The 15,099-nt window shown below is 40.0% G+C and overlaps 2 protein-coding genes and 1 pseudogene across 2 annotated transcripts; 1 reads left to right on the top strand and 2 right to left on the bottom strand.

The window, feature by feature from the left end:
• Nucleotides 1-865: 865 nt before the first annotated feature.
• On the bottom strand, nucleotides 866-5,267 carry LOC135614676 (GDP-Man:Man(3)GlcNAc(2)-PP-Dol alpha-1,2-mannosyltransferase-like). Its single transcript, XM_065112290.1, has 7 exons — nucleotides 4,940-5,267; nucleotides 4,365-4,651; nucleotides 3,268-3,454; nucleotides 2,186-2,254; nucleotides 1,895-2,088; nucleotides 1,433-1,542; nucleotides 866-1,350 (listed from the first exon to the last, which is right to left on the bottom strand). Exons 1-7 carry the CDS (start codon nucleotides 5,240-5,242, stop codon nucleotides 1,103-1,105), a joined length of 1,398 nt encoding a protein of 465 aa, XP_064968362.1. The 5' UTR covers nucleotides 5,243-5,267; the 3' UTR covers nucleotides 866-1,102.
• A 3,315-nt stretch (nucleotides 5,268-8,582) lies between these two features.
• LOC103987524 (peamaclein-like) lies at nucleotides 8,583-9,173 on the top strand. The gene is made up of 2 exons (XM_009405851.3): nucleotides 8,583-8,702; nucleotides 8,774-9,173. The coding sequence occupies exons 1-2, from the start codon at nucleotides 8,621-8,623 to the stop codon at nucleotides 8,965-8,967; spliced, it is 276 nt and encodes a 91-aa protein (XP_009404126.2). The 5' UTR covers nucleotides 8,583-8,620; the 3' UTR covers nucleotides 8,968-9,173.
• Nucleotides 9,174-9,346: 173 nt separating this feature from the next.
• Nucleotides 9,347-14,257, bottom strand: LOC135613823 (uncharacterized; annotated as a pseudogene).
• Nucleotides 14,258-15,099: the final 842 nt, after the last annotated feature.

Genomic DNA, 15,099 nt, shown 5'->3' with positions numbered 1-15,099 from the left:
ATGATCTTGTATATCTAAAAGCATTTCATCTTTTGTAAGTTTAGTGTGCTTGAAAGCCATGGCATCACAGGTAGTAGTTTCTTCCCTAGAATTCACCGCTGCTAATTTGGATGTCCTTGATGCACTAAATGTGCAATCAAATATATATCATGTATGAAACCATAGAACATTCAATATGAGCATCATTGTCGAGAGATTTTGTAGTGCAAAATGAGATTTTGCATTTATAATGAAATTGTTTTAACCATCAGATGATGCTATCAAGAACTGGCAAATGAGACAAGAATGATACCTATCTCATCTCTAAGTTAGCTTTTAGATCTCATTGACAGTGGTAATTAACTTGATATTGTAGGTGGTGTCTGGTTAATTATAGATGATTTCCCAGGCTCAAAAAGTTTGTATTTGAAAGGAGTCAACGATAAGTTTTATGAAAGGAGTAAAAAGTTCTGCTTCCTAATGAAAATATCACATCAACACCAAATTCCAATGAAAGTATTCTCCAAATATAGAATATTCTTGCTAACCTCAGATACCTTCCCATCAAATATATTTAAATTTGAACATTAAGGGATCTCGTCAAAAATACCCTCGATGCTAGTCTCGCACGTCCAAATCACTCAAGCTGAGACCACAAGAACCAAAATCAGAAGATTGAAATCGGGTCTGTAGATGCAAAAATGACATGACTGGAATAAGACTGCCTGCTGAAGAAGAGATGATATGGATGTGAAGTCTGCAATAATTCCAACAAGCTACATCAAAAAACCAGAATACCTGAAAGAACACAGGATTGTCAACATGCAGCTGCTATTTTGCTTCAGGCAAATTATACTACATCAACTGCAGCTGAAGCACAAAAGACTTGAGAAGAACAGAACTGTTGCTTTTATCCTCTGTGTAACTTCCAATTGCTAAGAATGTTTAACTAATAGTCATGGCAATTACAATGTTTAACTATGAAGTTACAGGATTTGTCGAAAGAAAAGAAAACTTATCATATGTAACATAATTATCATATGTGGACCATGACACAATTTGAAGACACCTCTCTTATGGGAAAGAAAACCAAGTAAAAACACATAAGCCAATCGGTCTGAGTTCATGAAGAAGCTTTGGGTGCTAGGATAGGCTGAACTGCAGCCTCAAAGTCCTCGAAGAACTTTTGCTCTGAGAACCTTTGAGCTCGCTTTCTAGCAGCTGCGGCTATTGCAAGCCTTTCTGGCTCTGGCATCTTAAGTACCTTGAGAATAGCTTCAGCGTATTCCTCTTTGCTTGAAGCTAGAAAACCTGTTCGATGTCCGCCTTCATTTAACACTATATCCATCTTGGGACCTGCTGAATTATGGGCTGAATGGGAAGCACAATATTGTCAGTGGAACACACACCTTGCTCTGGGTAAACAGTATGATGAGAGCTTATATGCACTAACCAATCGGTATCACACCGGCTGCCATGTACTCTACAATGCTAATTCCAAAATGCTCATCTATCATGGAGTGGAGTCCTGCAACAGCACCTCCCAGAAGCTGGACTAGGTCCCTGTTTCAGTAAACAGCTCAAAGATACCTTGTGTCAATATGTCAAACAATAAATGAAATTATAATTTATGCACCAAAGATAGCATTAAGGCAATGCACTTAAGAGCATTAAGAAAATGTATTTCACATTCCTCTCAAAAGGGACTAAACATAAAAGTGCAGGCGTAAGCATTCAAAGTATAGTAACACAAAGAGCATAGACTGTTAATAAAATATAGTACAAACAAATCTAGAGACTAAAAAGAGAATCCAAAACTTGAGATTGCCTAGCAACTAGGAATGATCAATAGTGCATGCCAAATACCATGTTCTGAAAAGAAATGAATTTAAACAAGCAGTGATGCAAATCAAACCTATACATAACATCCCTGTGGAACTCCACATAGTCATCAATACTTAGTTCCTTGGATCTGTGTTTGAGCTTCTGCAATCTTTCTTCATCCTGCTTATTTCGACAACTACCCACAAATAGGAGCTTTGGTCTAGGCAAGTCCTGGTCCAGTCTTCTAACAGCAAGTGCAAATGCCTCCAGCTGAAGGCCATGGGCCTTCACAAGAACCAAGTTGTACAAGAAATATTTCAGTATCAACCAATCATATCACTACTTGATGCATGCAAGTGACGAGAGCATTTACAAAAATTACCTTCTCCGGGCGAAATTGGGCAACGGATATAATCACAGGACTTCTAACTGGCCTTTCCAGTGGAAGCAACTGCTTGGACATTCAGGAGATTTTGTCACCAATGAGAGTAAAATGAATCTCTGCCAGTGAATGACTTTGTGAAGCTAGAAGATGGAAATAACTTGCTTGACATGCCCAAATTGCTAATTTTTTTTAAAAACAATTGCAGGTAACAAGACACATTTAGTTAAAAGGTGAAACATGAAAATTTTCAAAACATCCAAAGTTCACACAAAATTAGGCTGTGATGCATTTGACACTTGATTATTGTTCTTTGGCTCAACATAACTGTGCAGAGTAAATTCACGATATATAAATGCTTGTTTTTCCCCTTCATTTTCATTAATGTCTAGTTTTAGGAAGTTAGAAAGAGTCTCCTGGTTACACAATCTTAAACTGCAGAATGATGTTGGTCTTTCAATGTGTCACCTATAGGTTCCTTTCATGTCAAATTGCTTTGGCCAGAAATCCACACCAACCGACTGAAAACTTTTGTCAAATCCCCAAGGAGATTTTTGAAGTTCAATTGGGACATAATGTCAATCACATATTGAGGAGGAAGAACTATAATATGAATTCCACAGGAGTAAGAAAGATTTATTAGAATATCACTCCCCACAAATGTATTCTAGATTGACATGCTTATGTCAATCACTTAAAACATGATTGCCACACACAATAGTTGAATCTTCACCGAAGAGGGCATACCGAATGCAGGAGGCTCCGGCCAATGCGGGGTCTGAGAAGGGTCAATGTACGCAGCCTTACCTTTAAATATTTAAAGAAGTTGTTCCCATGACAATAGTTGAATCTTCACTATCACTACAAAATTTACCATGATATAAGGATCTTAGTGACTAAATTATCTATTACTTGTTCATTTACGTTCTTACCTATAAACTTCAATGAACAAAAAAAAAGTTTTGTAACAGAAAAACTTGATAAGTCAAACTTATACTGGCATTAGAAGATCCAGAAGTTGAAAGATAACAGAGGATTAGAGAAGCTTGGAAAAAATAAGCAGAACCTGAGAAATTATATACCTGAAGAGATGAAGTATCACAGGGAGGGTATACTCTCTTAATGCGTCGAGGAATCTTCCACAGACTCTCTATATGTGATCTGGTCCATGAGGAGTTCACCATTGCAAGATGTGCAGAAGATCCCACCAACCCATACAACCAACTGAATAATGTATAGTACACAACCTTACACCGGGATAGCAGCATGCTGCCTCACAAGCAAAAAAAAAAAAAGATGATTAGTTGCATCAAAGGAAAAAAAAATTGCTGCTCAAACCATTTCTTAGAGAACCCTGTAAATTATATATTAAAATTTTTAGATTAGTACCCACATGATCCTTTGGACACAACTAATTCTTGTTTTCCACTCCCGTGGATGAGGTCATAATATTGATACTCATGTTTCAAAGGATCATGTGGGTACTAATCTAAAAATTTTAATATATAATTTACAGGATCATGTGAGTACTGCCACCTAAAGACTAGGAAAGTTTTTATATAATGGACACAACTAATTCTTGTTTTCCACTCCCGTGGATGAGGTCATAATATTGATACTCATGTTTCGTTGTATAAAAACTTTCCTAGTCTTTAGGTGGCAGTAATGGATGCAAACACATGACCTGCTTACATCACAAAATAATTACTGGGGAAAAGCATGATATGGAGTAAAAGAAACAAATGACCAAGTTCTTCATAACATGCTCATAGTTGCTAAAAATACTCTCAATGCTGTTAAATAAATCATGTCATTTCATCATGCAGTTCCTAGACAATAATCGTAGTGGATAAACTGGAACTTGTGCATCCAGATTCAGTGCTGAAAGTGTGGGCATCAACAAAAGATCTTTGGGATCATTAAGCATCATTACCAAAAACAACAACTTGCAAATGAAACTGTAGGATGATACTTTTTGTAAACCAACATAAGCTTACAATTAGCATAGGACACCAAATGCACAGATATGGTTAATACTAGCTCATGAACAAGATCAAGGACAATGTTCTAAGATGAACTAATTCTTATATACAACTACAACTTATAAAAATTAAAGATATAGGACGCGACTTCATCAACTATCAACTCAAGATACTACATGGCTCATATGCAAAAATACCTGCTGGCAATTAGAGCATCATTATTATACATTGAGCTTTGCTGGAGAACACGAGAAACCATATCCGAACTGATGGTTGGATAATGAGTATAGCAAATAACTTTACACCCAAAAATCCGAGCAAGCGGGTATGTAAAAGCATAGCCACTAGTATCAAAATAGAACTGAGGCGTGAATTTGCGGAGAGCTTCCCATGAAAGATACACTGAACCAAGACTTTGTCCAATCATAGTAAAATGAGGATATGTGTGTTCTTCAATCCACTTCCTTCTATACAAACGGACAACCTAAAAGTGCAAATTGGGGATTTAATAAAAAAGATGTAATTAACCTTTAATGAGAAAAACAAAAACCAGCTAAAGTTACACAGAATTGACCTTTAATTCTTATTGAATCTAGACCAGGAATTTTAAGCACTTGAAAAGCAACTTATGTAACGACAACAACTACTATGAATTCACTATATTTTTTAATTTCATTGCTCGAAAGTAAAAGCACTAAGCAGCACAACATCCTGACCAATTTCACAACATAAGATACTAGTCATGCTGTCATAAAGAGGGAACAGGGGCTACCTGAGGGGGGCGAAGCAGCTTGACACCGAACCGATCGAGGGCGCGGGCGGACAGGCTCTGAGGGGAGGCGTCGTCACCAGTGAAGACGGCGCAGTCGAGATCGGGATTCTCCTCCTGCACGGCCTTGACGGCGCACCACAGGACCCTCTCCCCGCCGCCGCCGTCAATGGTGTAGGGATGGAAGAAACCCGCCGCCCTCCGCCTCCCCCGTCGTCCCGAGATCACCGCTGCGGCGACGGAGAAGACCAATAGGGACAGAAGGGAAGAGGTTAAGGTCGACAACAGGAATGCCCAAAGCGACATTTTGGTCGCGCTTCGACACACTTCGCGGCTGGATTTGGGTTCTTGTATACGTCAACTAGTGATTTAAAAAGCGCTAGGCGCTAAAAGGCGCCAAGGTCCACAAACGCCCGAGACGCTAGGCGCTCGCCCGAGCGAAGCGAGGCGCTAAAATATAAAAATATATAATATAATTAATAATTTCAAATAAATAAAAATTAACAACATTAAAATCAAAATAATATATTATTAATCTATTAACAAAAAATTAATCATCGAGGAAGCAGCGGCGAGCGGCGGCAGCAACAGCGGCGAGCGGCGGCAACAGCAGCGGCGAGCGACGGCAGCGACAGCGGGAAAGGGAAAGGGAGCGGAAGGCACGAGCAGCGAGAGGGCTCGCGGGAGGCGCGAGCAGCGGGAGGGCTCGAGGGAGGCGCGAGCAGCGGGAAGGCTTGCGGGAGGGCTCGCAGGAGGCGCGAGCAGCGAGAGGGCTCGCGGGAGGCGCGAGCAGCGACAGCGGCGAGCAGCGGTAGCGGGAGCAGGAGCGACGAGCAGCGAGATCGCGATCGCGATCGGGATCGGCAGCGGTAGCGGCGGCAGGTTAGGGTTGGGGGTATATCGGTTTAGTTGGTTCGATTGAACCAACTAACAACCGAACCAGATCTAAAAATCTGGTTCGGTCGTCTGGTTTAACCTAGGCACTCGCTCGAAGCGCCCGACGCCTGGGCTCGGGCGAGCGCCTAGGCGACGCCTCTTTGAAGTGAGACGCCTGGACATGAAGCGAGGCGCTCGGGCCTCGCCTCGCCTCGCTCGAGCGCCTAGGCGAGCGCCCGAGCGCCTATTGAAATCACTGATGTCAACCGGTCACGTAGCTCGTGACCGGTTACAGCCGGTGACCCACCCCATTGGTTGTGTTGTCGAACTAATAGCTTAGGCGAGCGCCCGAGCGCCTCTTGGTAAACCAGGCCATTTCTGGAAAAAGGTGAAACAACATATTATATAGCTGGAATTGCACCTATCAGGCGGCCATATTAATCAAAACATGGCCTTCACAAGTTCACAATTTAAATCTATCAAAGCCAAATGAATGATGGTAGAGATCAACATTCTATAAAGCAGATATATTTTATATGTTGTGTTGTCGTGAGATATGTTGTATCTTTTGATTCTTTTCTTGGCTTATTTCAAATCTCATTTCTAATTCAAGCTTTTTAATCCCGTCATTGTTGTGTCCTAAATAACATTGGTTTCCCCTTGCAAGGTCTCTAGGTCTATCGGAGACATCTACCTAAAGAAAGTGTACCCATATGTTGTGAATAACCAATGATCAGCTTTTAAGTATTTGCTAAATGTGTAATTTTATATGTTGTGTTGTCGTGAGATCTGTTGTATCTTTGCTTAGCTTATTTCAAACCTCATTTCTAATCTTTTTAATCCCGTCATTGTTGTGTACTAAATAACATTGGTTTCCCCTTGTAAGGTCTCGAGGTCTATCGGAGACATCTACCTAAAGAAACCTGAGTTCAGTAGGGATCCGCTATTCCATCAATTTGTTTCTCCAGTTCCGTTGAAGAGACCTGTCATCACTGCAGAGCCATCGATTCGGGTCCGAAAGCTTATGCCACATGACTTATTCTTGATATTCGCATCAGACGGACTCTGGGAGCAGTTAAGTGATGAAGCTGCTGTCGAGATAGTATTCAAGAACCCAAGAGCGGTGAGCTCCCTGGCTCACTTTTGCCTTTCTAACATGCATGTCGTGCTTCTGACGGTAATCTAAGTCAATTCTTCACTGGCTCATGCAGGGAATAGCCAAGCGATTGGTCCGGGCTGCTCTTAATGAGGCTGCAAGAAAGAGGGAGATGAGATATGATGATATAAAACGGATTGGAAAGGGAATAAGGCGCCACTTCCACGACGACATCACCGTAATAGTGATTTTTCTTGATCAGAACCATCAAGGCGTTCATTCAAAGATCAAAGGTAGCATATATGACTGCACTACGGCACCTGTTGACATCTTCTCCTTGAATGCGGATGAACCAGGCGACCCTGTCCGACGAGTCGAATAGATACTATTCTGAGGTTTTCTGGTACAACTGCAGCATACATCAATTTCACCGATGATCTAACAGTAGTTGAATAAGATGGGATTTTGAATAAAAGGTCAATGGGGATGGTGTACATAGAAGAAGTCAAGACGGCCTTGTCAAAATTTTGCCGCGCATCTATGCCTGTTCTCTTCTGTTTCTCCGTCGTTTTCTTGAAAGATTGTACATTGAATTGGTTGTTTCAAAGATGCTACTAACTATCTTCAACTATATTGTTGAGTGCTTCTTATGCATCTTCTGTGTTAATTAATATTCGACTTAACCACCATTTTAATTATTATTTTTTACCTATGGAAAATGTCACTACAAATGTTGGAATCTAAAACTAAATGTCTCCCTCTGAGAAGATCCAAATGTTCTGAAATATTTGTGGTATGATATTTTTCACATATTTTTCAAAAGAAGTTCATTTTCTTTCACATTATTATATATTTCTTGAAACATATCAGTCGTTTTCAGATATATAAAATCAGCAACAAAGTTTGGTAGAGAGATAACTTTGAAATTTTCACTTCAGCATATGCTATATCGGAAACCAAACTTGGATGCGATTTCTAATCCAATAAAATTCAGGGTAAACCCTTTTTAATCATAAAACCAATAAAAGAGAAAAAGAAACTTGGATATGATCGAAGGAAAGAAGCATTTTACCTTCTTCGAAAGAAGGCATAGGAAAGATGATGGCCTCATAAATGCCGTAATTTCGACGTACGGTGTCATCCCAACTTATCCATCAGAGCAATGAGAAGAGAGAAGGAAGGTCTACTGATGAGTGAAGAAGGGAGACAAGATCGAGTAAGCTGTTCTATATCAGAAGGCAATTGCTTTGACCATCCACCCTATATAATTCCATTCCATATGAAGACTTCCCATATCAATGGTCTATGAGCTGAATGAAAGCTATCCAAATTAACGCAAGGAATGAATGAGCAAATAGTATGAGTGCCGTCCAACTGAGCTTATCAAGATCTGCGGGTTCATCCCAGAGATGTGCAAATCCAAACAAAGTAGATTCGAAGGCAAGCAAAGTCATCCACATTCTTCTTGATATCTTCCTTTCGAGAGAAGCGTGCAGCAACCGGCGATCAGTGCACCTCAATGAGGCCGCCTACCCCACTCTCCACAACAGCACTGCATCCCTCCACTTCCCCTACTGTTGTTGTGATCCCATGATGAAGCCATTGCCGATCGGATGCCAGCTCAAACCTCATCATCTACTCCTCACCGACGACGTTTCCCACTCTCCTATAAATCACCAGACCCACCCGATCTTTCTGCACCGTGAGCAGTCATGAAGCCCCTCTACTCCATCTTAGCTCTTCTCCTCGTCCTCTTCGCCTCTTCCTGCCTCCAAGTCACCATGGCAGGCTCAGGTAATCGTAGACGAGCCTTGTTTGCTTTGCTCTGTTCATGCCGTTGCGCTAAATCGTTTGCGTGGTTGCAGCGTTCTGCGAGTCCAAGTGCAAGGTGAGGTGCTCCAAGGCGAGCGTTCGGGACCGGTGCCTCAAGTACTGCGGGCTGTGCTGCGAGCAGTGCCGGTGCGTGCCATCGGGAACGTACGGACACAAAGATGAGTGCCCCTGTTACAGGGACAAGTACACAGGCAGTGGGAAGAGGAGGCGACCCAAGTGTCCTTGATCGAACACCTTTGCGGCATCTCCGTATCTTTCGATACTTCTCTGCCTCTCCTCCTGCCAAAGGTATTTTGGCTATAGTGGATGGATTATGATGAGATATACGTATATACGGATATGTTGTGTGTGCGTTTATATATACATAAAAAAGAGAGTGATATGTTGTCCATATATTTCATATAAATAAATATTAAAAAAAGCTTTCCACAAGTATAAAATGAAACAAAAGTTTGGAACATCGCAATGTATATATTTCTTCAGGAAAAGCTTGAATCAAATCTCAGTCAAATGGTGGAAGAAGGTCCTCAGAAAGCTGCAAAAGTTTGACCTTGGGAAGATCCACAGATGAAAATTTCCAATCAAGAGGCAGGCATTTCCAGATGGGTCGAAACAGATGAAATCTTCTTTTCACAGAACAGAATTCATAGGTTATGGTACAGAAAGATCAATTGGTCGAGAAAGCGTAGTCGATCTTACAGAATTGTGCTCTCTCACAACATAAACAGACACTGAATTATTTCAAGGACCAAAAAATTCGACGTTATCATCTCGTATCTTGTGTTTCAGCAACAGGCCGCAGAGAAAATGGCTTAACATTTGCAAAAACGATCAGGGCGGGCATCGTCTACAACAATTTTTCGGCAATCTGGATAGCTTTTCGGGCTGCTCCTTTACGTATCTGATATCAGCAGACGAATATGTCCAACCTGTAGTGAAACTTTGATCAGTACATGGTATTCTATTTTTGTGAAGGTCGAAGATAATAATAGTAGCAGCAATCACTCGGATTTTTTGACAAAATGGAGCGTATTACCCGAGGTTGCCATCTTGAGATAGGTCCTGACATATGCGACCCACCGCCACATCATTTTTGTTGGATACCTGCAGTAAGGAGATCTCATCTCTGATTTAAATCATCAGCAAGGATTCAAATGGAGTGCAAAGGTGATGTGCAGTGATATTTGGATGGAAGTGCAATCAGTAGCAAATTTTATTCGTGGATTCTCCCAGTTTTAACATTAGTAAATGATAAAGGAAAAAAACTAACATCCAGTGGTGTAGGGAAGTGATTGGATTCACGGTCATCGACAACCACCACACCAGCAGCTCCCTCCAGAATGCGTCTAGCGGTATCCTATACATTCAAATTAGGTCAATAACAATTAAATGATTAAGTGCAAATGATAAAACCTGTCATCTAACAAAGCACTCAGTTTGAGATTGCCTTGTAACAACAGTCAGCTTCAAATTCTTGTCCTTGCCAACAAATGCTATATTTGTGCATACACATTTAGTAGTTATGCATATATATACTTCTAATCCTGAAGGTTGAGATTGCCTTCAGTTTGAGATTTCCTTGTAACAACAGTCAGCTTCAAATTATTGTCCTTGCCAACAAATGCTATATTTGTGCATACACATTTAGTAGTTATGCATATATATACTTCTAATCCTGAAGGTATACCTAAACACATCTATTCCAGTCAGTAGGTTTGACTATGATTCATGACCAAATTGAAGAGCATTTCATGTTAAACAACCTCCAAAATAGTGCCAAAGGAATAACTTAAAAGAGCAAGAGATTGTAATGCTCACACTATATGCATCTTTGCACTCAGATTCACACAAATCAGGAACAGTGTTGATGATGATCAGAATATGGCATATTCCTTAATGATTTAACTGGTGAGGTTACTGGTTGGACAACTTGCTAGTTTCATTGGAAGTATTTTATGTCACTACAAAAATCAAGAATGACACTGATTATGGTTAACGTCATGGCATCCTTCCTTAAGCTCTTCGGATCAACGGTTGGAGAGCTTGCTCGTTTTACTTTCAAAAACCTTTCCTTTCCGAAACTAGGAAGTATTGACCATGCATATCAACAGAGAAATAATGATTCTCTAATAATACAAATGTATGCCTTAGAGACTTGTTCAAGAAACCAATAGATCTAGAAGTCCGAGTTAGCCAGACCAGCTGCACTTCTTTACCACAACCATACTAGATAAATATGACTTAGAGGTTCACAAATTATAGTGGAATTTTCTTCACTATGTTGTCTTTCTTTCTATGCATGTTACTCCAACTGACTTCGTAAAGTGGCTTTTCGATTTGGAGGTTCACATTCTCAGCATGTGCATGCATCACAGGAACTCGTATGCAAGTTGCAGTCACTTTGACATCCATGTCATTCTGGAGAATGGTATGCTTGGAAAATAAGGTGATCAAATATTTAATTAATACAAATCAAAGAAAATTGAGAAAAAAACTGAATACTTATAACAATTGATATGCAATTACCCAAAATTTTCTTGTTTCCTTAACCAATTTCATTTCCTCCTCATTATAGCCATTAGAAAAAACTGCTGCATTGTGTGAGAACAGATTCAATGCAAACTGCACAAAGTGAGACTTAGAAGCATTAAAACTTAATCATTTCTCTGATCATGTCTTCAGATCAAGGTGGCATAAAGATTTTACAAGTAGGTTGTGTGCCTTCCAAGATCTATAAAGTAACATAAGAAGAGTGTACATAAGGCTATCAGTTACAAGATGATTAGGTAAAGTAATAAAGAAAAGAACACAAAAACACCTCATGAGTCTGCTGCATAGGCTCTTCCATCACTGCAGTGCCTGCACCGCTGGCTGCCTGATAGGTGCTGACAACCATCCTGACCACCTGCAGGATGCAGAAAGTCAAGCCGAAAAATATTAGGATGCATTATTCTTCCTGATCTTCAAAGAACGTTGTCTTAGCGATGTGAAAATGGATGCAGATTCCAATGACTGAAAGAGATATTATAATTTGTAAGTCTATCAAACTCAGGTAACCCTATAAGTGCTGCATATTCAAAATATTAAAGGTTCTGGTGACATTCATAAACAAACTTCAATTGAGTTTAATAACCAGCAGGAAACCTTGAAGCCATGGCAAAATCAAACCTCTTCACGTTCATAGGAAGCTTGACAAAGAAAACTGAGGAAAGATCAGCATAGTATGCCCGAAAAATAAAATATCCTTTCATGATCAGCTTATGATTAATCGCATGCATCAGGTCCACAAGATATGAAAAACCAGAAACCAATCATGCAGTCAAGATTAATTTTTTTATGTAAACTTGATTACATCATTTGTACATGCAGTCAAGATTAAATGATGTACATCTTGTTCATTTGTACAAGCAAGTGAAAGCAGAAAAATTCACTCAGAATTTATTTACAATAAAGCTCTATAAATAATCAGGCGAACAGCATGTACAGAGACGACCATTCATCGCTTGTACACTAGCTTTCATAAGAGCACTGAAATTTAGCTAGTGAATTATCTTTACCCATATACAATTATATATCCACCACATGCAGGGTTTAACCACTTACAGCTTACAGTAAGACCTAAACATGGACCAATAATTATAATTTCTATCATGAATATTTTGTAATAGATCTAGGGCACATGAGTTAGTGTTCACCCCATAAGAACATCGAGTCTATGTCAAAAGGAGATCAAAATCTTTTAGCGCCTAATGTTTAAGAAGAATAGTCAACTTTTGAATGCATAATATAAGTATTAAAAAATGAATTTGTATATGAACTGATCACATATTGTGCTTCCAAATTCTAGTGCACCATAATTACATTACGTTAAAGTCTATATTCAAAATAAACCAACTATGAATAAATAAAAACAATGTTGTCATTTGTAACACTTTGATTAGTCTCACACCGAAAGCGGGCAAGACCAAGATTGACTTAAGGGTCTGATGAGTGTTGATAGGCTAGTTATCCCATTAGGCCAGGCCCTGACAATTTGTATCAAAACTATCTTAAAATTGAGATATGGTAAAGGAGCTCGAGTTAGAGGACTCGTCATGGCGTGGAGTCACCACTGGATTATGACTCGCATACACCATGCTAAGGTTTGGTATGGGCTATGTTGGGTCTTGATAAGGATGTCAAGTCCTTAATTGGAGGAGATCGAAAGTAGATAATATCAAGATTTGACTTATAAGAGTATGATATGTGTACTATTATTAATTTAAGTCTAAGCATTTTGGGCAATGCTTTGGGAACCAAACGATGATGGGTGTACTACCTATTAACCTACATCTACGTCTAAGCATTATGAGCAATAGTTGGGAGCCTAACGAAATTGATAAGCCGGTTATCCCGGGTCGTGACACCATTCCTATAAATCCTTGTTATTTGTTCCATCAAGGTAGATATCCATTCAATCAGGATATACAAATAATTAGCATCTTATAATTCCCATTTCTGATGTTGATTATGAGCAAAGATAAATGTGGCTTGCTAGTTCATAGCTAAGACCACAAAGAATGAACAAGATACAAACGAATGGAAGACGAAGCATGACCGGCAGCGAAAAAGCCACACCAAGATTAGATTTTGATGAAGAGTGATAACCTTCGCATGGCGATGGAGGGGCGTAGCAGCCATCAAACAGACAATGGTGGAGCAATTAGGATTCGCAAAGAGCGCCCCCCTTCCCCGATCTCCCTTGTAGCTTTATATGGGCCATGGCCTCCGGGTTCACCTCCGGGATCACAAGCGGCACCTCGGGGACCATCCATCCGAAACGCCGAACTATTGTCCACCACGATCGATCCCCGCTCGACCGCCATCAGGCCGAGCTCCTTGCTGATCGACCAGCCGGCGCTGAACAGGGAGATGTCGATCCCGTCGAAGCTCTCCGGACCGAGCTCCTCCACGGTATACTCGCGGTCCTCGAAGGTGAGGCGCTTCCCGGCGGACCGGCGGCTGGCGAGCAGGCGGATGTTCCGGTAGGGGAAGTCGCGGTCGGAAAAGACCCGGAGGAACTCCTGGCCGACGGTGCCTGTCACGCCCACCACCGCCACAGAGGGTCCATCCTCCCGGAGGCCCGTGTGGACGGTGGTGGTGACCGGGGGAATGCGGACTCGGCTTCTGCTAGGCTTGGCGAAAGGAAGCGAGAGGGAAGGGGGAGGAGAACGGGGAGCAGAGGTGGTGGCGTTCAGCGGAGGTCGTTGCCTGCACTGTGGCTCGTTCGGGGCGGCGGGTTCGGCAGCGCAGACGGAGAGATGGAGGTGGAGGTAACTGCACCGCGCGTTTAAGGTTTCCGGTCACTTCGCTCTCAGGGAAACGCGGCCTGCAGATACCGTGAAGAACTGACAACCGCTAACGCCGTGACTGAGGCCGGTGAGCATTAAACCAAATCCAACATACGTGATTCATTATATATATATATATAATATGGGATAACTCACTCATTAATGTTAATAAACTTAAACCATCATTCCAAAATATCTAAGTTCAAATTAACAATAATATATTCATCACTCTCTCGTAAATCAATATTATTTTTTTATCCATCCTAATATGAGAATAAATTAATATATTATATCGTTATAAAAGAAAGTAGACTTTCTCATTCAATTTAAGAGAGAATATCAAGATATGAACTTACTACATCCAAAAATAAATAAATAAATCTTCAATCAATAAAATAATATGATTATATATGATATTACTTGCATAATAAGTTTGATCATAATCTTATAGAGTCATAAAATCAATAAATGATGAATTTATGATTATTCCACGTGCAAACTAGTAAGCGAGACAACTCGATGGATACACATATCAATCTTTGGTTGATGAGTTTAATTTTGTAGAGTTAATAACAATCCGATCTAATTAGATAATTGACTCATTAATTTTGTTAAATCTAAATCACTAGTTTAAAATATTTAAACATAAATTATTATATCCTTATAAGTTAATATAAGTTTTTGTTACTTTCAATATCGCACTAAAGCAAAGTGTTCCAATATTGTCTCATTTAATGGCTTGATAGTATTATTAGGACTAGACTTGGCTTAAAATATGAACTTAGCATATTGCTCATAATGCCTAATCATTGATGATTATATATGATGACATTAACTAACTCCTAGCTTGTGGCTCAATACTTACTAAATCAACTCTATTACAATTATCATACGATAATTGATCAACTTTATTAAGCATAAAACTATTAGATTAAGAAAAAAAATTAAATATGATTTAATCATAGTATACCTAAAATCCGTTTATCAAATGTTACTGTTTAAATGCTCATACGATAAATTTATATATA

This window comes from Musa acuminata, chromosome BXJ2-6 (genome assembly GCF_036884655.1).
Source record: "Musa acuminata AAA Group cultivar baxijiao chromosome BXJ2-6, Cavendish_Baxijiao_AAA, whole genome shotgun sequence".
Taxonomy (NCBI): domain Eukaryota; kingdom Viridiplantae; phylum Streptophyta; class Magnoliopsida; order Zingiberales; family Musaceae; genus Musa; species Musa acuminata.
The sequence above is the reverse complement of the archived record's forward strand: the minus strand, read 5'-3'. Positions and strand labels throughout refer to the sequence as shown.

Bases quoted from the DNA above. Each gene is read 5' to 3' on its own strand.
- LOC135614676 (XM_065112290.1), bottom strand. From the start codon at position 5,242: ATGTCGCTTTGGGCATTCCTGTTGTCGACCTTAACCTCTTCCCTTCTG. The intron at 4,652-4,939 runs GTAGCCCCTGTT...TTGCACTTTTAG, and splicing joins AGCTGCTTCGCCCCCCTCAG to GTTGTCCGTTTGTATAGAAG. The intron at 3,455-4,364 runs GTATTTTTGCAT...CTTGTGAGGCAG, and splicing joins GATGCTCTAATTGCCAGCAG to CATGCTGCTATCCCGGTGTA.
- LOC103987524 (XM_009405851.3), top strand. From the start codon at position 8,621: ATGAAGCCCCTCTACTCCATCTTAGCTCTTCTCCTCGTCCTCTTCGCC. The intron at 8,703-8,773 runs GTAATCGTAGAC...GCGTGGTTGCAG, and splicing joins AGTCACCATGGCAGGCTCAG to CGTTCTGCGAGTCCAAGTGC.